Source organism: Chanos chanos, chromosome 10 (genome assembly GCF_902362185.1).
Source record: "Chanos chanos chromosome 10, fChaCha1.1, whole genome shotgun sequence".
Lineage (NCBI taxonomy): Eukaryota > Metazoa > Chordata > Actinopteri > Gonorynchiformes > Chanidae > Chanos > Chanos chanos.
This window is the reverse complement of record NC_044504.1, coordinates 8,143,011-8,164,839: the sequence shown is the minus strand read 5'-3', so window position 1 is coordinate 8,164,839 and position 21,829 is coordinate 8,143,011. Positions and strand designations below refer to the sequence as shown.

General features: G+C 44.4%; 1 protein-coding gene across 1 annotated transcript in view; it reads left to right on the top strand.

Moving 5' to 3' along the window:
- lrp2a (low density lipoprotein receptor-related protein 2a) overlaps positions 1–21,829 on the top strand; it is a 57,772-nt gene that overhangs the window by 31,890 nt on the left and 4,053 nt on the right. Inside the window, exons 40-72 of the mRNA XM_030786018.1 lie at positions 499–1,419; positions 1,789–1,954; positions 2,299–2,457; positions 2,866–3,155; positions 3,599–3,799; positions 4,456–4,482; positions 4,599–4,631; positions 4,743–4,985; positions 5,363–5,488; positions 6,270–6,389; positions 7,600–7,731; positions 8,300–8,501; positions 9,064–9,359; positions 9,849–10,515; positions 10,922–11,092; positions 11,402–11,625; positions 12,078–12,255; positions 12,528–12,724; positions 13,055–13,300; positions 13,445–13,573; positions 14,946–15,065; positions 16,724–16,840; positions 17,201–17,317; positions 17,515–17,652; positions 17,880–18,002; positions 18,466–18,594; positions 19,174–19,305; positions 19,641–19,772; positions 19,873–20,016; positions 20,293–20,458; positions 20,547–20,675; positions 20,859–21,079; positions 21,429–21,608. Of these exons, the coding sequence (XP_030641878.1) occupies positions 499–1,419; positions 1,789–1,954; positions 2,299–2,457; positions 2,866–3,155; positions 3,599–3,799; positions 4,456–4,482; positions 4,599–4,631; positions 4,743–4,985; positions 5,363–5,488; positions 6,270–6,389; positions 7,600–7,731; positions 8,300–8,501; positions 9,064–9,359; positions 9,849–10,515; positions 10,922–11,092; positions 11,402–11,625; positions 12,078–12,255; positions 12,528–12,724; positions 13,055–13,300; positions 13,445–13,573; positions 14,946–15,065; positions 16,724–16,840; positions 17,201–17,317; positions 17,515–17,652; positions 17,880–18,002; positions 18,466–18,594; positions 19,174–19,305; positions 19,641–19,772; positions 19,873–20,016; positions 20,293–20,458; positions 20,547–20,675; positions 20,859–21,079; positions 21,429–21,608 (6,576 nt within the window). The remainder of the gene's footprint in view (positions 1–498; positions 1,420–1,788; positions 1,955–2,298; positions 2,458–2,865; positions 3,156–3,598; positions 3,800–4,455; positions 4,483–4,598; positions 4,632–4,742; positions 4,986–5,362; positions 5,489–6,269; positions 6,390–7,599; positions 7,732–8,299; positions 8,502–9,063; positions 9,360–9,848; positions 10,516–10,921; positions 11,093–11,401; positions 11,626–12,077; positions 12,256–12,527; positions 12,725–13,054; positions 13,301–13,444; positions 13,574–14,945; positions 15,066–16,723; positions 16,841–17,200; positions 17,318–17,514; positions 17,653–17,879; positions 18,003–18,465; positions 18,595–19,173; positions 19,306–19,640; positions 19,773–19,872; positions 20,017–20,292; positions 20,459–20,546; positions 20,676–20,858; positions 21,080–21,428; positions 21,609–21,829) is intronic.

The following is a 21,829-nucleotide window of genomic DNA, read 5'->3' as shown; positions in this document are numbered from 1 at the left end:
TAGGGCAAAGATCAAGGGGCAGTGAGGTTGTCTGTGGCCAGAGGGTGTGGCCAGACCATAAGCAGCTTTATGAGGACGTAGCACAGAGATCCGGAAGATAAAAGCAGAAACAGGTGGCTGGAAAGAAGATTTATCTAACGAGTGAAAGCAACAACAGCGAGTCATTAATCGTGTCCTATTGACCCAGTAAACATGGATTTCTACCCTGAATATTTACAGCAGATTGAGCACAGCTGCTTAAAGAGTTTATCTACATAAACATTTATGCCCATTATGAAGTTATTTTAGAATAAATCTTTGTCACTGTGATGTTATGACAGAAAAACAACCATTTGTTATTGATCATCTGGCACTGAACTAATGACTGGATAGGAGATTCTTTAGTAACTTTTTTATTTCCCCACATTTCTTTTTTTCTCATTCTGACTAAATTTATTTGAGCTAATTTGGTTGGATTGGTAATATATTTGTAATTATTTGGTGTTTGGAATTTTCCAGGAAACCTCTATTTCACGAATGCCTTCTTGACGGAGACATACATTGAGGTTCTGCGAATAAACACCACTTTCCGGCGTGTTCTTCTGAAGACTCAGGTGGACATGCCCAGGCACATTGTGGTAGACCCTAAGAACAGATATCTTTTCTGGGCGGATTATGGACAGACCCCCAAGATTGAGCGAGCTCTCCTGGATGGGACAAATCGGACCGTTCTTATCTCCTCAGGGATCATCACTCCCAGAGGGTTGGCTCTGGACCATCAGAGCGGATACGTCTACTGGGTGGATGACTCTTTAGACATGATCGCCCGTGTGCGTCCTGAGGGAGGGGAGGCAGAGATTGTGCGGTACGGCAGCCGTTACCCTACACCGTATGGCATCACCGTGTTCCAGAACAACATTATCTGGGTCGACAGGAACCTGAAGAAAGTCTTCCAGGCCAGCAAGGAGCCCGGGAACACGGATCAACCCACCGTCATCAGGGACAACATCAACATGTTGAGGGACGTCACCATATTTGACCAGCGTATGCAGTCCACCACAGCCGCAGACCTCAATAATAACCCCTGCCAAGTGGACAACGGTGGCTGCTCCCATTTTTGTTTCGCGTTCCCGGGAACCCAGACCAAGAAGTGCGGTTGTGCCTTTGGGAATCTGGCCAGGGACGATCTGAGTTGTGTGGTGTCTCGTGACGATTACCTCATCTACACCACGGAAAGTACCGTCCGGTCACTCCGTGTGGACCCAGAGGACCATTCGTTGCCTTTCCCTGTGGTGAATGTTCCTCGCACCTCAGTAGCCCTGGATTTTGACCGACTAGACAGCAGGATATACTATACCCAAAGCTCAGGAGCAGGGCAAAGCAAGATCAGCTACATCAGCCTGTCTTCACCTACCTCCCCTCCTACTGTAGTGGCTTCAGGTAACTGACTTGACATAACCTCATCTCTGAACATAACTACTTTTTTTATTCAGCGTGTTTCATCAAGAGGTTTGGAATGCCTGCAGTGTGGTGTTTGGATCAGCTCAGTTTATGTGTTTTTTAAATTTCAAGAATGACTTTAAGTGCAGCGCATGGACTAAAAACACACATTTTTTGTGAAGGCATTGAGTTTGAGTTTTGAAGTTCAGCTATCATTTAGTGAACAGACACAAGACAAAATCCAAGTAAATTATAAGAACAAACACCAAATGATAGAATCCATCAACAGGAGATTTTCTAATGTTGATGCTAATAAAAATGCCTTTTCTTTCGGTGTGTTGTGTGATGTGTCGTGTCATATTTGTGCAGATTTGGGTGCTCCAGATGGCATTGCCTATGACTGGATCAATAAGAGGATCTATTACAGTGACTACATTAACCAAACCATTAGCTCCATGGCAGTGGATGGCTCTCAGAGAACTGTCGTTGCTCATGTTCCCAGACCCAGAGCCATCATGTTAGACCCCTGCAGAGGGTAAGTCCTCCAAAACCATGTCATTTATACACCTCTTTCTAAAATTTCAAACACCCCCTTTTGCGACCGTTAATACTCTTTCAATTTCAAGACTTCAAATGACCAAATTGATTAGAAACTGAATGTGAAATGAGAGGTTTGGGGGAGTATTACAATCATTTTCTTTTTCTTTTTTGATTTTTACTTCAATAAGTGAAGTTAATATGTTTTGACATTTAAAGCTTTTTAGAGTTTTTTTTTTTTAATTTAACCTATTTACCACCATGTCCTAACAAACGGTTTTTGGTGCTTAAACAGTTACTTCTCATATAAAATTGTCTCTCTTTCCTCTGGTTGTGATTCAGCTACATGTACTGGACAGACTGGGGGACCAGTGCTAAGATTGAGCGTGCTACACTGGGAGGGAACTTCAGAACAGAGATAGTGAACAGCAGTCTGGTTTGGCCCAATGGTTTAACACTGGATTATGATGAGCAAAGACTGTACTGGGCAGATGCTAGCCTGTAAGAATGCATTTTTAAATACTGTATATTACAGTATAACTTATTGATTCAGATTTACATGTAGATCAAGAGTGATTTTATTCAATCCATGTTCAGTATAAATATTTATTAACAAGACATTAACATTGTAAGTTACGTGCATGTACAGTTCATGTTCTATGTAAATATAATCTGTTTGGATATTTCCATGTTGTGTGTGGTGACACAGTGCTTATTATGTAAGCTAATAACAAATTTAGAAAATATGCTCAATTAATACAATGCGCTGATAGGGGTTAAAATGTAGATACACCGATATGTACCAAAGAGGCTAATTGCCTTTAGATGTCTTCCTTCTCACCCAAAGAAAAGAAACATTGTTATGACTGTAGTTTATGTTAAAAAAAAAAAATGTTTGTAATCATTCAGACAGAAGATTGAGCGTTGCTCTCTGACTGGAGCCAATCGCGAGGTTGTCGTGAGTACAGCAGTTTACCCGTTCGCCATGACCATGTACGGTCAGCACATCTACTGGACTGACTGGAACACTCGCAGCATCTACCGTGCTAACAAGCATGATGGCTCTGACCAGCGAGTGATGATCCAAAACCTTCCGTCCAGGCCAATGGACATTCATGTGGTGTCCACCAGCAAACAGCAACAGTGTAGCAGCCCCTGCCAACAGTTCAATGGGGGATGCAGCCATATCTGTACCCCAGGTAGACATTTGTACATCAATGAATACTTTTCGTCAGAAATTCATAAATCAGTTTTTTGTAGGGTAATGCTGTTTAGAAAATATAATAAATGTTTATGATGAGTAAAAGATTATCAGAGCTGCAGGGTTTAAATATGGTGTTAACCAACTATAATATACTAGTTATTTCGTTTAAGGGGCTTTGAGAGAGAGAGGTATGAATACAGTTATAAATCCCCAACCAACGCGTAAACAGTCTGAAGTATTTATGTTAGTATTTACACATAACTATATATAGTGTAACAAGCAGAGAGAAACATAGGACTACTGTTTTTCAACAGAGGAGCTAGTGTTTGTAAGAGTTGATATTTCTAACAGTGTTTTTTAAAGTTATGTGGATGTTCCCCAAATGAAAATCTCTGCAGTAAATCACTGTTTCATCGTCCACCCTGTTGTACCTTGCAGGACCTCAGGGACCGGAGTGTCAGTGTCCCTCCGAGGGGCGTTGGTATCTGGCCGACAACAAGTACTGTATCCCTGACAATGGCACCCGCTGCCAGCCCGGCCAGTTCACCTGTATGAACGGCCGCTGTATCCGCGCCCAGTGGAAGTGTGACAATGACAACGACTGTGGGGACGGCAGTGATGAGCTGGAGAGAGTGTGTGGTACGTTACATTACGTTACGAACGTAAGACCCTGGGGAAGCGAGTAACTGCCACACAGAAACACAGGATGTCTAGTGATAACAGTGAAGCTGAGCTTTCTTATGCCCCCCCCTCCTTAAGATTGTCTTTTTTTCCCTCTAAGACACCACTGTCCTCTGTTGGAATGTGTCATATAATCTGTCGTATTGGACCAGTCTGCGCTTATATGGAGTGCTCTGCTTATTTGGACGATTTTCTCTTGTGTCCTTTTGTTTGCTATCTGTGTGTTTGTCTGTGAGTGCTAACATCAGCGAAGTGTGTGTGTGTCGGTGTGTATGTGTGGTCCTCTGTTGTTGTCTGTGTCTACTCTCTGGGTAGGGTCTGTCTGAGAGATTGTAAAGTATCTTTGTGCTCAATCACCTTGTAAATGGTCTGTCTGTCTCGTTGATATGTGTGTCAGTGCATCCGTGTCAGACAGGATCATTAGAGAGTGTGTATGTTATACGTTGTTAGTGTGTGTGTGTGTGTGTGTGTGTGTGTAACCTATTTCCCTCTGTCTCTTTGATGACCATGCCTATACCTTCTCTCTTTTTCCTCATCCCCCTGTTAACGTTTGCTAACATAATGCTGATTACTGTTAATCTCTGATTCTCAATACAATCAATCTTTCTTTTCAGGATCCAAGAACGATTTCACCTCTTTTGGTGTGTATGCTTGCTTTTCCTTTAATCACACCTAGGTGTTAGCATGGCTAGCTGTTAGTAACTCAGACTGACCCTCTACTAACCAATAACTGAATGCACCTATTTCCTGCATGCAGTCCCACAAATGGCAGCATTTATTGCTCTCTCAGGTAACGCTCACGTCTGTGTAACATCCAGCACCTATTTGTTTGGTTTTGTGGTTTTCTTTCTCGTGGCCTGCTGTTTGAGTAACTGATGTTTTCATTGTGTGGGAATGTTAGCCTTCCACACCTGCGAACCCACCGTGTTCACCTGTGGGAACGGCCGATGTGTTCCGTACCATTACCGTTGTGACCACTACAACGACTGCGGAGACAACAGTGACGAAGTGGGCTGCCTTTTTCGACCTTGTGATCCCAGCACTGAATTCACCTGCAACAACGGCCGCTGCATTGCCAAGGAGTACGTCTGTAACGGCATTAACAACTGCTATGACAACGGCACCTCAGATGAACAGAACTGCCGTAAGTCCTCACACAGTGAATGTGCTCAGAGAAAGTGGAGTAGAGTTGTTTGTTTATATAACAGAATTATGCTTTTTGTGTATGTTCAGTGTTACTAGGTCTATTTATGTAACATGTGTACATGGTAGTGCAGCATAATTAATCATGCAGTCAGTGTGAAAGTGCATTGTCCCAGCAGGTACCTCCTCACTAGGGGTAAAAATGTAGGTGCAAAGCTAATAGAGGTACACCTCATGTGAAGTTGGACTGCTTTTTTGTATCAATAGAAATTTAGAGCAGGATTCAAAACTGTACAGAGAAAAAACAACTTCGTGTTCCTCAGACGGAAAAGCAGTTTAATTACATAGGATCTGAAAATGAGTGTATTGTCTCATCAGCTGAGAGGACGTGCCAGCCTGAGCACACCAAATGCCAGACGACCAACATCTGCATCCCGCGCTCGTACCTGTGTGACGGAGACAATGACTGTGGAGACATGAGTGACGAGAGCCCTACACACTGTGGTGAGTCCTCTGTGTCCACCCAGCACCATCCTGTCCCTCTGTACACTATTCCACCTTACACCACCCTGTCCTACTGAACACCACCTTAACCTGCTCAGCATCTCACTGCCTCAGATAACACGTGCATGCCTTAGCTTGCCAAGGCTTTTTTTTTCACCACTGTGCTTACCTCTCCTATTGCTTAAGGAAAACTGGGTGTTCCCTGAGGAGCAGCTTGTTTGGACTGAATGAATAATCTTTGTCCTGTTTCCTTAGAGAACAGTTAGTCGTGAATGAGAAGTCATTAAGGGGAATGTAGATAAACTCGCTGACTGATTGTGTGCCTTGTTCCATGAGAAAGAAGAGAAAAGTATTTTTCTTTTTAAATCAAGATAGTCAGTTTGGTTTATTTAGTGTATGATTTTGTCGCCTGCTTTGTGCGCAGAGAACAATTGTATGTTTTCTTAGTTAGTCCAACCTGGTCTTTGAATAGAGCAGCTGGGACTGAGTGAATGATTCACTTCCCCAGTCTGTGGAGTGATTTTGACTAAACTGACGGGGAAGTAACTGAACTGATAGATGCTGTTCTCTGTTTTAAAGACGTTCAGCTAGGATCAGAGACTGACTATTTTACTTGTCTGATCGAACTGAATGCGTGTTTTCTGTTGAACATCAGTTTGAATGTAAAAACAAGGCGTCATTCTGTACCCAATAGAAGTTAAAGGTTATTTAAATGAATTTCTTGTCTAGAGTTAGAGATACTAAGTCTGCAGTTGGTATCATTCTGTTTTCTGTCCCACAGCCACGTCCACGTGCGCACAGAGTGAGTTCCGGTGCTCGAGTGGACGCTGCATCCCGGGTCACTGGTACTGTGACGAGGGCACGGACTGCGCGGACGGGTCCGACGAACCTTCCTCCTGCAGTGAGTGTTGTGATAATATTACTGTGATGAAAACCTGCGAGAGTTCATTTTGGGGAACAGAGTTTCAAGTTTCAAGTTTTGGTTGTCACGTGTCAGGGTACAGTGCACAGTAGCAGTGAAATGAAGGTCGACAGCAGGGCAGACTGTGCAAAACTCACAATAAGAAACGTATAATTTAAGAAATAACTTAGTAAGAAAAAGGAAGGGAAGATAAAAGATATAAAGAAACTAAAACATATTAAAAGACCTACATCGACAGTTTGGTCAAGATACACCCTGGAGAAAAAAACTGAAATGCCATACATACAGTGAATGAGATATACATAGTATAGATATATATGTGTATGTATGGGGGGGGGGGGGCAGTGTAGGACTGAAGTTAGACTCCAGTGTGGGTATGGGCTGCATTTAGTGTTCTGATGGCCTGGAGGAAGGAGCTCCTACGGAGCCTCTCAGTGTTGGCCTCTCAGAGGGTGCGGAGGCATCTGCCAGACCGCAGCCACTGAGAGAGTCTGTGGTTAGGATGATGGGGGTCCTTCATGATCCTGCCAACTCTGGTGCTGCACCACCTGCCATACAAGTCCTGGGGGGGCGTTAGAACAGTCCCTGTGAGAGAGTGAGAACCCCATGGTCTCACTGCTGTATGTCTCTGTGTCAGTTTTTAAAATGAAAGAATGTGTCGTAGCTTCTGTTTATTTTGGGGGTGTGGTGATTATGGGTGTCATCAAGACGCCACAGAGCTGGTGTTTGCAGTGTGATTCTAAACCCTGATGAGTGGATTTCTGTGAGGGACGTGGTGAGTTGCTTTACCCATTGTCAGGGACATTCCAATGCACTGACGCCCCCCCCAACACCCACCCACACACACGCGCGCACACACACACACACACACACACACACACAACCTCTCTAACAAATACTGCCCCCCCTCCTTCTTTGTTCAAGGGTAATTGTAGATACTCTCATTGTCTTTTGTGCTTTGTGTAGATAGGAATGTAGCACTGCATTGCTTATCCTTTTAAAGGTCTTAGTCCTCTGTGTTAATTTAAGCCTAAAAATTAACGCGTATTTGACTGATGAGTTACTAAAAACTCGGTGAAATTCCCGTCAGTGCTGACCTGAGCAAGCAAGGACTCAGCTGATGTTTAATCATTGCTCACCATTCCCGTAGTTCTTTTTTGGTTTAATGTGACCTCTGCTGACCTTGCAGCAACAATGGTGAGAACGTGCAACGCGGATCAGTTCCGCTGTGATGACGGCAGGTGCATAGCAGCGTCGTGGATATGTGACGGAGACAATGACTGTGGGGACATGAGCGATGAAGACCAGCGACACAACTGTGGTAAGAACACTCTCTTCTCTTCTCTTCTCTTCTCTTCTCTTCTCTTCTCTTCTCTTCTCTTCTCTTCTCTTCTCTTCTCTTCTCTTCTCTCTGTCACACTGGAGTAGTACTCTGGCTGGTATTTAAGATGGGAAGCCTACAGTCTAGGCTGGTCTACATTCCTGATTCCTCCTGCCTGACTCGCTGCTTTGTGGATGTCTTTGCTGACTGGCTCTCACTCATTTCAGAGCATCACAGCATGAATCCTCTGTAGGCCTGCAGCATGGCACAGACTCCGCTTTAACTGCACACAGTGGGCAAACAGCCAGTCAGACTAGTAGAATAATAAAGTGTCACCATGAGAAATGCAGAATTGCTCACGGAATGTGGACTGATACACATATGGATTGTTGTATTGTAACAGTTGTGACGCAGTGACGATATTCCTGACTTTCTATAACGGGAAATGTTGTATAGTCCAGTAAAAACTAAGATAAAAAAACTAATACAGGAGAAAAAAACGGATTTCATCAGATTTAAGGCCTTTTTTTTTTTTAACCATTTCCCCCCCCCCGTTTCCATCGTACAGCCAACCGCACGTGCTCATCCCTGGAGTTCACCTGTGTGAATAACCGGCCTCCGCAGAGAAAATGTATCCCGCGGGACTGGGTGTGTGACGGGGATGCCGACTGCGCGGATGCGTTCGATGAGCATCAGAATTGCACCCGCAGGTCCTGCAACGTGAATGAGTTCACCTGCAGCAACGGCCTGTGCATCCGCAGCTCCTACAGGTCAGAGCTAGCCGCGAACCCACGTACGGGAAACTAAAAGAAAGAGGAAAACAAACAAGCAAAGATTCCTCTGTAATAGAGACCGACATGCAACCTGTTCTTACATACCTCTGCTTTCAAAGCTTTGTGTGAATATTCTGCTTCCAGTAGAGATGAAAAAAGAAGACACGAGTGACATAGTGATTTGTTATGCCCGAGATGCGAGGTTATCGCTGAGCATGTGAATGGTTAAAAGCTTCGTGAGTTAGTGTTTTTGGCTGATGATGTGTGTGTCTGGATCTGCTCTTCCAAACTGCTGCCTTTTCATCGTGAATCACAGTGATTTGAATTAACTATTATAGCTATTTTCCCAGAGGAGATAGCTCCTCATAGGCAATCGCCATCTGAGGTCATATCTTATCTCCTAGCAACAGGTGTTTATTATTTTAGTTCTTTTAGCCTTTGAGAATCTCTTGGATGGTATTTCTGTGTGTGTGTGTGTGTGTGTGTGTATCTGTGTATCTGTGTGTTTATCTGTGTGTACGTGGACAGTGTGCGTAAGCTGCTGTTTTACTCTGGGCAGGTGTGACAGGCGTAATGACTGTGGAGATGGGAGTGATGAAAGAGGCTGTACATACCCACCCTGCCAGCAGCACCAGTTCACCTGTCAGAACGGACGCTGCATCTCCCACGACTTCCTATGCGACGGAGACAACGACTGTGGGGATGAATCCGATGAGCTGGACCACCTGTGCCACACGCCTGTGCCCACCTGTCCCCCGGGACAGTTCAGGTGTGAAAACGGTCACTGCATCCCCGCCAGTGAGGTGTGCGACAGAAACGACGACTGCACGGACAACAGCGATGAGAAAGGCTGCGGTGAGTCCTGAGATACAGCGCGTCTGAAACCAAACTGACTAAACATTGACAGGATGTGTAGGTCGTGCAAATCTACTTACACCACCTGTGTTTGGTGAAAGAATTTGTCTCGCATCTCTTATCAGCTATCGCGTTATTTGCTGTGCACGTGCTAGCGATTCCAACATAGGCTAAGGCCTCAACCGGCTTCAGTAAACCAGGCCACGCATCTGGATTTCATTAAAATAAAATAGAGAAAATGAGTCACTAATTCAATAAGTCTCTTTTCCAGTTTCCATGAACTCTTTCTTTTTCTTTTCTCCTTTATCTCTCGCATTGATAAGAGGAAGCAGTTCAGTCGCATTGTTTACATTTCATCGTCACCCCTGCAGCTAAATTGCAGTCAGTGAGCATGAAGGGGAGGACAAAAGAAAAGAAAGCTGTTTATGAGTTTATGAAGAACAGAGTGTGTAACTGTATCACTGCTGGATCTCGGCTAATTATCCACAGGTATCAATGAATGCACGGACCCCTCCATGCATCACTGCGACCACAACTGCACCGACACGCCCACCAGCTTCATCTGCACCTGTCGTCCCGGATACCGCCTCATGTCCGACAACAAGACGTGCGATGACGTGAACGAGTGCAACGACACGCCTAGCGTGTGCAGTCAGGTGTGCGAGAACACGGTGGGCTCGTACGTGTGTAAGTGCGCCCCGGGCTTCCTGCGAGAACCGGACGGACGGAGCTGCAGACAGAACAGCAACATTCACCCGTACCTGATCTTCAGCAACCGTTACTACCTGCGCAATCTGTCCACGGATGGAGAAGCCTATTCCCTCATCCTCCAAGGACTGACCAGCGTGGTTGCCCTGGACTTTGACCGCGTTGACAGGCGGTTGTACTGGATCGACGTCAGCCGTAGGGTGGTGGAGCGAATGTTCTATAATGGGACGGGAAGAGAGGTTGTTGTGAACGGGGTTTTACACGGTGAGGGTTTGGCTGTAGATTGGGTGGGTAGGAAACTCTACTGGGTGGACAGTTTCTTGGATTGCCTCAAAGTGTCTGAACTGGACGGACGTTTTGTGAAGAAACTGGCGGAGCACTGTGTGGACCCTAACAATACCTACTGCTTTGAGAATCCCAGGGCTATAGTGGTGCATCCAAAATATGGGTAAGAAAATGATGTTGCTTCTACTTCACAGAAAGCATTCATTCATTTATTTATTTAGTGGTAAGTGCTGAGGTGTCTGTATTTAAAATTTTTTATTTCATTCAGTAATGTAGTTAACCCTATATTCTATATATAACCTTATATTCTGGTGCCAGTCTGTAAAGAGAGGACTTCCCTTCTTGCGATTTCCTCTTATTTATAGTGTGAAAGGTTATTTGTTTGTTTCTGTCGTGCACTCTGGTTAAGCCCTGTTTATTTAAATATGTTTATTTAAATATGTTTGCCGCAAAAAGTGCTTAACAAATGAAACTGAATTGAATTGAACTGTTGTAAAGGTTGATTTTGCTTGGCGGATATTCAGTGAGTTTGAAGCTGTGGTAATTCTCCTGTTGCTCGCTGTGTCCAGGTACGTGTACTGGACAGACTGGGGTGATAAGGCCTTTATAGGCCGCGTTGGAATGGACGGAAACAACAAATCTGCCATCATCACCACTAAGATTGAATGGCCCAACGGGGTTACCATCGACTACTCCAACGACAAACTGTACTGGTCCGACGCCCACCTCAACTACATTGAGTAAGGCCATTGTTTTGTATTGTCTGTTTGGTCCATCCCAATATAATCCAATGTGCTACATTTTTACCCCCAATAATATATTACGTTTACCTGAAACTCCCATTTTGGATCTTCTGGTCAAAGACTAAGAATCAGATGCATTTGATCTTGAAGGGGAAAAATATAGGAATTGTTTCGGAATCCCAAGGGAATAGATTTTTAAGCAATGTTCAGTTTACCAGTGTGGATGATATGGTTTGCACTTTGACATCCAGTCATTTCCCCTCTCTCTCTTTCTCTGTCTCTCTCTCTCTCTCTCTCTCTCCTCAGGTTCTCAGATCTGGATGGAAATCATCGCCACACCGTGTACGATGGGGTTCTGCCCCACCCGTTTGCTTTGACCGTGTTTGAGGACAGCGTGTACTGGACTGACTGGAACACCAGAACAGTGGAGAGGGGAAGCAAGTACGACGGCTCGGGTCGTCAGGCCCTCGTCAACACCACCCACCGACCGTTCGACATCCACGTGTGCCACCCCTACCGCCAGCCTATCGGTAAACCTCGCGTCCTGTGTCTCTGTCGTTTATTTTATTTACATTCCCAATTAGCAGAAACTTCTTATTTTAGTTCCAGGACATGTCATGGTTTACAAGAACAAGGTTCTGAAATCATTAAACGTTATTTCATGTAGTGTTCAAAGCATTATGTGTTATCTCAGTCGTTAAACGTGTATGTATCGTATCCAACCCGGGCTGCAGCCCCCTCCCCTCGTGGGAACTTATAAAAATTCACTTAAATCGGTTAGACAATGCTCTAACATAAATATACTGTAAATTGATCCGGCCATAATCTAAAGTCTCCGTCAGCAGGATCCATTAAGCTCTTTATCTCAGATCACTATCACTTCCTTTAAGCTACCCCAGCCGGTCCCGTGTCTACATGGACTAAAACAATACGCTGTTTGTGTGTGGAGAGATAGCCTAATCCTGTCTCTGTGTCCCTGCAGTGACTAACCCCTGTGCGGTCAACAACGGGGGCTGCTCCCACCTCTGCCTGCTTCGGGCCGGGGGGCACGGTCACACCTGCGAGTGTCCCGACCACTTCCTTACGGTTCAGTTGGGTGGGGTAGCCCGCTGTTTGCCCATGTGTTCCAGCACGCAGTACAGATGTGCCGATAACGAACGGTGAGGCATCCGGAGCGCTGGGTCTCGGCTTTAGCTCTTTATCACTGGAGAACAAAAAGAGATGGTAGTCCTGTCACAGAAAAAGCCGTGAATTGCTTAAGAGGCGCTAACAGAATTTTTAGAATTCTTGAAATGAACTTAAGCTTTCTTCTCCCCGTGGCTTATTCACTCTTATTTAAAAATCCTGTAAGAAGTAGTCCTCTTTCAGTAACTGTGCTGGTTGAGAAGCGACCGAGGGGTCCTGACATGCTGTGTCTCCTGCTCTTCCTCAGCTGTATTCCTATCTGGTGGAAGTGTGACGGGCAGCGGGACTGCAGGGACGGCTCTGACGAGCCCTCTACCTGTCCCACTCGTCACTGTCGCTTGGGCCAGTTCCAGTGCGGAGACGGGAACTGCACCAGTCCTCACTTCCTGTGTAACTCGGTTCACGATTGCCCAGACGGGTCTGATGAGGACACTGTGCTGTGTGGTATGTGAGCTGACGTACAGTGGGTTCTACTGTTAAAAGAATTCTGTGAACATTCATATTTGATTAAAATTGGTCACTCGACTCTTCAGTCAACTTTACAGATCGATTGTATCATAGAATAGAATGCAGAAGCCAATCAAATGATGTAATCTACAACAGTCTAAGGACCTCATTGACACTTCTTGTGCAAATATAACATGTCCTTTAGCGCACTCATTCACTCATTCACTGCAGTGATATGTTCTCTAAAATGACCGTAACTGATCATGAGATGTCAGTAAAGGCACTCCTCAGTTTATGGTACATACGACATGTCTTTTGTCTCCATAGCTACACACCAGTGTGAGACACATCAGTGGCAGTGTACCAACAAGAGATGTATCCCGGAGGCGTGGCAGTGTGACGGAGAGAACGACTGCGGAGACAGCTCAGACGAAGACCCCTCCCATTGCTCCAGCAGGACCTGCCCCCCAGGACAATTCAAGTGTCGAAACGGCCGCTGCATCCCCCAGAGCTGGAAATGTGATGTGGACGATGACTGTGGAGACAACTCTGACGAGCCCCACGACGAGTGCAGTGAGTGGTCGTTTCAGAGACAGCTTTAAAAAAGAAAAAAAAAATTTAAAACATTCAAAATAAATGAAGTTGGACTAATTAGCCTTGTTAAGAATTGATGGTCTTCCCGTGCTAACGCGAACCTGTGTTTTTGTATGTTTGTAGTGGGACCGGCTTATCGCTGTGACAACCACACGGAGTTCGACTGTAAGACCAATTACCGCTGTGTGCCTCTGTGGTCAGTCTGTAACGGTCACAACGATTGCCGCGACAACAGTGACGAACAGGGCTGTGGTGAGTATGCTGTCCGGTGACCAAATAAACCATAAACCATACACACCAGTCTGTGACCTGACACAGATCAGCAACAGCCAACAATGCTGACCAATGGACGATCACACCCAACAATACTAAATAGCAGGGAAAAACATCAATGACCGATTGTATACTTAACCAGGACAGACAGATGGCTCAGAGAGTAGGGTTAGATAATGTTAAAAAACTGAAGGACTGAGACCCGTGTGAAGCCCTGAGGATAGATGAATTGGTAACTGGACGGCTGGAGGTTTATAATCCCGGCGTAGATCACTGCTGATGTGCCCTTGAGCAGGGTTCTTAACCTCTAATGTTCTCAAGGGGTGCTGGAACGTGGTACTGCCTGTCTCCTCCTGCCTCCTTCGACTCAGTGGTCATTCTTTTCGGAAGTAGGAAAGAAGCTGCCTCAGGACATACGCTGGGTCAATACGTCAATGAATTTAATTAATTAATACGTTAATTGGACCAATACATAAGATTGGTCCAACATCTCTTTGTATGGCTGCCTGAAGGGACTGATGGTATTAGTTGTGTATGAGGGAGATAGAGAGACAGGAGGAGAGAGATAGATAGATTGATAGAGAGAGAAAGAAAGAGAGAGAGGGAGAGAGAGAGAGAGAGAGAGAGAGAGCGAAAGACGACTATCCATCCCCTCACACCCCAGTGGATCACTTAAGTGAGAGAGCAGAGCAGAAAGAGACTCTGAAATAGAGGGTCTCTCTGACCCTCCCTCTAACCTCTCCCTCAGTCGGGGGGCAACCCTCTGATTTATGGGCTGTGTGTGTGTGTGTGTGTGCGTGTGTGTGTGTGTGTTCACACACTGCTGTCTTTGTGCAGTGGTCTGCTCCTCACGCCCTGGCACTGGCCCTCCCCTCTCTTATCTGTGGCCGTTCCTCCATTAGTGTCATGCTTCAGAGAGGGGAGAGCAGTGCTAATCTGTGTGTAAGAATGCAACGACTGGGCCAGGTGGGGCACCAGGAGGTCTGTGTGTGTGTGTGTTTGTGTGTGTGTGTGTGTGTATGTATCTGTCTACTCCTCTTTTCATTTAAGCCCTTCTTCTCCTCTCCTCTCCTCTCCCCTCCTCTCCTCTGATCTGATCAGTGCTGTAATTAAAGTAAGAGACTCTTCACATGCTGTAGATTTATTTTCACTATCATCCTTGTGTGGAAGAGCAGAACACTATGTGTCAAAAAAATGTTTCTGTTATCACATTCTTGTCTACTGAAACTAGTTTATCACTTACGATTTAAATGAGAATGAAATGGTATACCGAATATAAAGAGTTTATACAACGACTGTGAGCTCATGGAGTGGTGTCTCTGATAACCCTGGCCGTGTATTGTGTTTGCAGAGGAGCTGACCTGTGACCCGGTGGGGGATTTCCGTTGTGATAATCACCAGTGTATCCCGCTCCGCTGGAGGTGTGACGGAGACAATGACTGCGGAGACGGCTCTGACGAGCGCGACTGCAGTGAGTATACACACCCGCTCGCATATGAGCCTGTGGACGCACGCTCGCCCCCAACCAAAGATCGCTCTCTGCTCTTTCCAGCACTTTCCTTCACACTGACGGATCAAAGTGAAAATGTTAGGCTACATTTATCTGTCTGGACCAGAGCGTAACAAACCCCTTTTGAGTTTGGCTCAGTTCAGTTTAATGTCGATCCCTTTACGTGAATGGGATTTCATAAGCTGAATTTATTCAGGAATTGAAAAGTATCAATGGCAAATGAAGGACGACTTAGGGTTTGTGTGTGCCTCGTGTTTAATGCCCTCAAGTTAATCAGCTGAGCTTCCACAAAACCTGCACCGTTTGAAATGGGTTTTGACCCATGCCTTTTTTGAGCATTGGCTTTTTGGGAATACTCTAACACTGGCTGTAACTTTTGTGTCTGGCTCCCTCTACGTTAAATCTAAAGGTTTCTAAATGCATAGATGATAAGAAATAACAAATTGAAGTGATGTCAGCACTACTCATTAAACCTCAGTGTGAAAAAGGAAGGGAACTGTGTAAGAGTATCAGAACAGAATTAATCATTTAAACATTTAGGGTGTGTATTTCAGCCAGTCCTGTTCTTAGATTTTTTGTAGAAATTCAGCTGTAAAAGAGGAGTCATGTGACTCTTAATGTCTCCCACAATCTACAGTTGCGTTAATAAGAGATTGGGAAAACAGAGATAAGGAAGGGAAAGAGGATTTAACACTCCTGTCCCTCACGAAACTGGCGTCAGCTTTTATCAGCGGCTAGAGAAAAAAGGGTGTCCGCAGCACCCCTGTGAGGTGAGGAGAGGGAAGCGTGCGTCCCTCCCTCCCAATCTGAGGGGTTTAAACAGTACGAGGAGATCACACAATACGGTCAGGATAACACACTCTCTCTCACAGCGTGATGAATGGGATGAGCTCTATCTCTGTGTTACGTGTTGAAAGAAGCCTCGATTCCTCCGCCGGCTGACTCTTCTCCCGGAGATGTTACGGTGGTTCTCAGATATTCCTCACAGAATGCCATGAACTCACCGCAGAAGAATGACCCTCTGCATGCTGAAGTGTATTTATCAGGAGCTATTTGTTCAAAACAGTGAAAAACAGCTATAAGCTCTCTCAGATAACCTTGTTATCCAGTAACACAGAGACAGTGTAAATCCCGCTCTTATCAGCGTAGTCAGGTTTATTTATGCCGTCATGTTACTGAGCATTCTTTTTTTTGTGTGTGCTTTCGTTCGAGCAGAAGTCTGAAATTTCACAGTGATTATGTATTTTGTTTGATTGGTTGTTTATTATTTTATTTTTACTTTTTTCAAAAGTGTTTGTTTGAAGAGGTTTAGAGGTGTACTACTGCAGCAGGTTTGTCTTAACTCAGGCATGTGAAGTTGAGTTTGAGCGTGTTTTGATTGCCTCTGTTTTTGTTGTGATTGTTTCAGAATTCTTTGTTTGTGTGTGTGTGTGTGTGTGTGTGTTTGTGTTTGTGTGTGGATGTGTGTGATTGAGTTACAGGCTTTTAGAATAAAAGTTTTTTTCAATGCATGTGCAACTATTCGTGTGTGTGCGCGTGTGGGCGTGTGCGTGTGTGCGTCTGGGTTTCGGCTCTATAAAGGAGCCTTGAGACTGATTGACACCCTTGTGGGTTGCCAGGTCCTCGTGCATGTACTGAGAGTGAGTTTCGCTGTGACAATCTGCACTGCATTCCTGACCTCTGGGTGTGTGACCATGACAACGACTGTGAGGATAACTCAGATGAAAGGGACTGTGGTGAGTAGAGCCTCTTTTTGTGTGCGTGTGTGTGTGTCTGTGTCAGTGTTTGTGTGTTTGTGTGTTACATTCTCTCTTTCTCACAGGTTGACTTGAAATAAAGTAATATTTTGCAACTTCTATTTTCACATTTAGCACATAGATATATAGCCTCCTATTACAACACAGATGCTATTAATGATTATTACATTTTTTATGCCTTATAAATGGTTTGCGAAATGTGTTTATAATGCATTGTGTTCACATTACTGTCAAATAGATGAAGTGATTTTGTTACCGTGGTGACTGTGTGTGGGAGACTACTGTCTGAAGGCTGTTATAGTGAGTCTCGGCCGTTGAAAGGGCTGTTTTGTGTTTCAGAGCTGCGGACCTGTCATCCCGGTCACTTCCAGTGCAACAGTGGTCACTGCATCGCTGAGCGCTTTAAATGCGACGGAAGCGCGGACTGCCTGGACTACTCAGACGAAAGCTCCTGCCGTGAGTTCTCTTTTCTTCTCCTGTCAACCGTGTCTCGCGTTTGTGTAAGAAACGCTGCAGCTGGAAATCAAAGCATGCCGTAGGAGAAGCTTTAGTTTAATGTGACTGCAGCGCCCTCTACAGGTGTAAGGATGCAAGTGTCTTTGCCTTTAAATGGATCTGACGGCTTATTGAGTTTGCGCGTCTCTTGTTTGCAGCCACACGCTACCCTAACGGCACGTACTGCCCTCCGTTCTTGTTTGAGTGTAAGAACCACGTGTGTGTGCAGCAGCACTGGAGATGTGACGGAGACAACGACTGTGGAGATGGATCAGATGAGGAGCTCCATCTCTGTTGTGAGCACACCTACACACACACACACACACACACACACACACACAAACACACACAAACATTTCCGTCTACTCGTAAACCCAAGCATAATCACTTATTCTTTTATAGATAGAAATCATAGTTCATCTGTCTTAGAATAACATCAGCATCCATTCCCAAGGATGAAATACTATGTATATATGTAGCATTTGGAAGCTTGTGGTGATACACTGCCTCGTGTCTGTTCCAGTGGACATTCCCTGTGACCCTCCATTCCGCTTCCGCTGTGACAATAACCGCTGCATCTACAGCCATGAGCTCTGTAACGCAGTGGACGACTGTGGGGACGGAACAGATGAGAGACAGGAACACTGTAAGTATGGGCCTGTCAGAGGCCCTCATGGAAACAAACAGATTTTGCAAAAACTGAAAAAAATATTTCTGGCATGTTAAAAAAGCATGATTCACTTGTTTTAAATTTGTAAATGTAAATGTGTACTTCACATATTACATATGTCCAAACAATCCTATCTTTTTTTTTTGTCCTGAGTGCAACTCACTACTCATTTATAACAAAATGCAGTGATAACGTCTTACAACACTGACAGATTCTTCCTATTTACTGAATACTGAAAACCACAGGGCAAACTGCAAACGGGACGGTCTACCCCTCCCACCAAAAAAAAAAATTAGCCAGAATGTTAAACAAAATATTAAAATAATTGAAAAAAAACCCAACCCATAAAGCAAAACTCTCCCATCACATCACACGGCAATTACTGTTATTTTTGTTCTGTGGCAAGTTTTGATGTGAGATTGTTTTGCTGTTGTTCCAGGTCAGACGCCCACCCATGGCCCATGTTCTGCAGATGAATATAAGTGTGGGAACAGTCAGTGTATTCCCCTGCAGTATGCCTGTGATGATTATGATGACTGTGGGGACCAGACCGATGAACTCGGCTGCAGTGAGTATCCACATAATCCCAACAATGCAGGGGAAAAAAAAAAACCACTATAGAACTGCACCTGTAAATTCATCACAGCTACTGGTCTTTCCTTACAACTTAGAGAGACGTTTAAAGCTGATTTCTCTGAATGATCCCTTCACTCATTTCTCCAATTCTGTGTTCTGCTGTCACATTTAGGCATGTAAAACTAATTAAACTATAAAACTATAGTGAAAGATGTTTAAAGAGACGTTTAAAGCTGATTAGAGAGATGTTTAAAGCTGATTTCTCTGAATGACTGATCTCTCTACTCATGTCTCCAATGTTGTGTATATTCTCCTGTCACATTTAGGCATATAAAACTAACTAAACTATAAAACTATACTGACATCTGTCTAAATGGTCTGTTTCTTCACTGCTGGGCACTTTTAAAAGTGAAAATGAAAGTACTCTAAACAGAATCATTTTATACTCTCTCATCTCCATTTCAATATCCCTGTATGTGCCGCTTCTCATGTGTCCTCAAAATTCCCCGTAGTTTCAACAGAATAAGTGGTGTACTTGTTGACGTGTGTGTGTCTCTCTCTCCTCTGGCAGACTCTGGCAGTGGCCGATCGTGCAGTGAAAACATCTGTGAGCATAACTGCACAGAGCTGACAGATGGAGGTTTTATCTGCTCCTGTCGACCAGGATATCAAGCCAGCCAGGAAGACAGGAACTCTTGTGAAGGTGAGTGGACTGCTCTATGTGCTAATTAGATTAAAAAAAAAGCACAGGGAGGAAGTTGTGTCATGCTTCCATAACAGTAATATTTACATGTTCCATTAGCTCAGTCCTTACCGCTTATGAACGATCATTATTACAATGGATCCATAAGAAAGCTGTATTGTCCATATATAAACAATAACAGTAGACTAGTGTTGTTCATCTATGCCTGTTTTTGTTAGAGGTTCACCTTCTGTTGTCTTTTGTGTGTGTGTGTGTGTGTGTGTGTGTGTGTGTATGTGTGTGTGTATATGTGTGTGCGTGCGTGTGTGTGTGTGTTTGTGCGCACGTGTGTGTAGATTTGAATGAGTGTGAGGTATATGGTACATGTCCACAGCAGTGCAAGAACACCAAGGGCAGCTATGAGTGTTTCTGTGCCCAGGGTTTCCGCTCAGTGGGCCAGGAGCACGGCCGGGAGTGTGCAGCTGAAGGTGAGAGATAAAGGTTGCCATTTAAAAACTCATTTACAGACTCTAGCATGTCCGTCTGATCTTTAACCTGTGTATTATTGATCTCTCTCTCTTGTCTCAGGGAACCCCCCTGTGCTGTTACTGCCTGATAACGTGAGGATCCGTCGTTTTAACCTGTCCTCTGAGCAGTATTCCGATTATGTGGATAACTCAGAGCACATCCAGGCTGTAGACTATCTGTGGGACCCAGAGGGGCTGGAACTCAGTAAGAAATCACGCGTACACTCTCACCCACACTGATTACAGACAGTTATCCTTATGTAACCGCATGCACTCCGGGATAGATCGGCCTGCTTATCGCAAACTGTTTTAAAATCTCAAATACCACTTTCTGTGCTGTTTTTCATGTAAAAGCACAGTCTGCTTTATCATTACATAACAAATAATTGATTTCTTCTGTCTCTTAATTCATTTGTTGTTTTGCAGATTAGATTATCCCATCATCAGTGCCGTAACAGGTTAAATGTCATTGTTCCCATAGGTATCGTGTACTGGACGATAATGGGTCGTGGCTCCCAGTTTGGCTCCATTAAACGGGCGTACATGACCACGTTTGATGACCACGGCAATAACCCTGTGAAGGAGGTCGACTTGAACCTGAGATACATCTCCAGTCCTGATGGAATCGCCGTTGACTGGATTGGAGGGTACCATACATCACCCCCAGTTTTTTCCCCCGTATTGTTTCAAAAGCACCAGTTTCTTTTAGTTGACAGAGCTGATTTTGTGTTTTAGCCATATATACTGGACAGATGCAGGGACCAATAGGATCGAGGTGTCAAAGCTAGATGGGCGTTACAGGAAATGGCTCATACACACAGATCTTGACCAGCCGGCTGCTATTGTGGTGAATCCGGCTCTGGGGTAAGCAACTGAGCAGATATGCTATGTTTAATTTGAGTATTGGTGTTCAGTTAGAATATTAAAAAAAAAATGATATGTTCCAGAAAACAAGTGTGAGACCCTTTTTGGAGTTTCAAGTTCTGTGTGTTTGTGTGTGTGTGTGTGTGTGTGTGTGTGTGTGTGTGTGTGTGTGTTATCTCCCAGTATGATGTACTGGACTGACTGGGGTCGTAGACCTAAGATTGAGTCAGCCTGGATGGATGGACAACACAGGCAGGTTCTGATGGATGAGGATTTGGGCTGGCCCACTGGACTGGCTCTAGACTACCTTAATGGACACAGGCTGTACTGGTGTGATTCGAAAGAGAATGTTATTGAGTCAATGAAACCGGATGGAACAGACCGGAAGATTGTCGTATCTGGAGGTTAGTTGAACTCCCTGATTATATGAGCACTTCTTACCAGTTTTATTTAGCTTCAGATATTCGAAGGGCTGTGGTCTGTAAATCCTAAGAAACAGATATGTATTTTCCATAGAACAGACACAGCTGAATTAGTGACACCGTTTAAACATTGACTCATTGTCAGTTAAAAATGTCAAGCCTTTAAAAGTAACAAAAAAAAAGTAAGAAAAGCTATCTTATATTTACTTCACTCTCAAGACATGCGAAAGTATTCACACCTAATGTTCTTTCAAGGCTGCAGTTTTTAAGGAACATTTAATGGTTTTGTAAAGATATGTTCTGTAAAGGCCTGTGTTTGCCTCTACTGCAGACATTGGTAATCCCTACAGCCTGGATGTGTTTGAGGGACATGTGTATTGGACGACAAAGGGGAAAGGGGAGGTGTGGAAAATGGATAAGTTTGGAAAAGGGGATAAAGTGAAAGTTCTGACCGTCAACCCATGGCTAACCCAAGTGCGTATCTACCAGGAGCACAGACACAACCAATCAGGTGAGATTTAACGCCAAGATCTCCAGCAAGTCTCTGACTTTACTGACAAACCAAGTCTGTTGTATTATCTTGATCTCTCTCTCTCTCTCTCTCTCTCTTTTTTTTTCCTCTCACTGTCTGTTCTCACTCACTTTGAGTATGATGCTGACACAATTAGGTCAAATACTGGAAATAGACTCTCGCTCATGCTCTTTTTCTCTGTCTCTCTCTCTCTGTCTCTC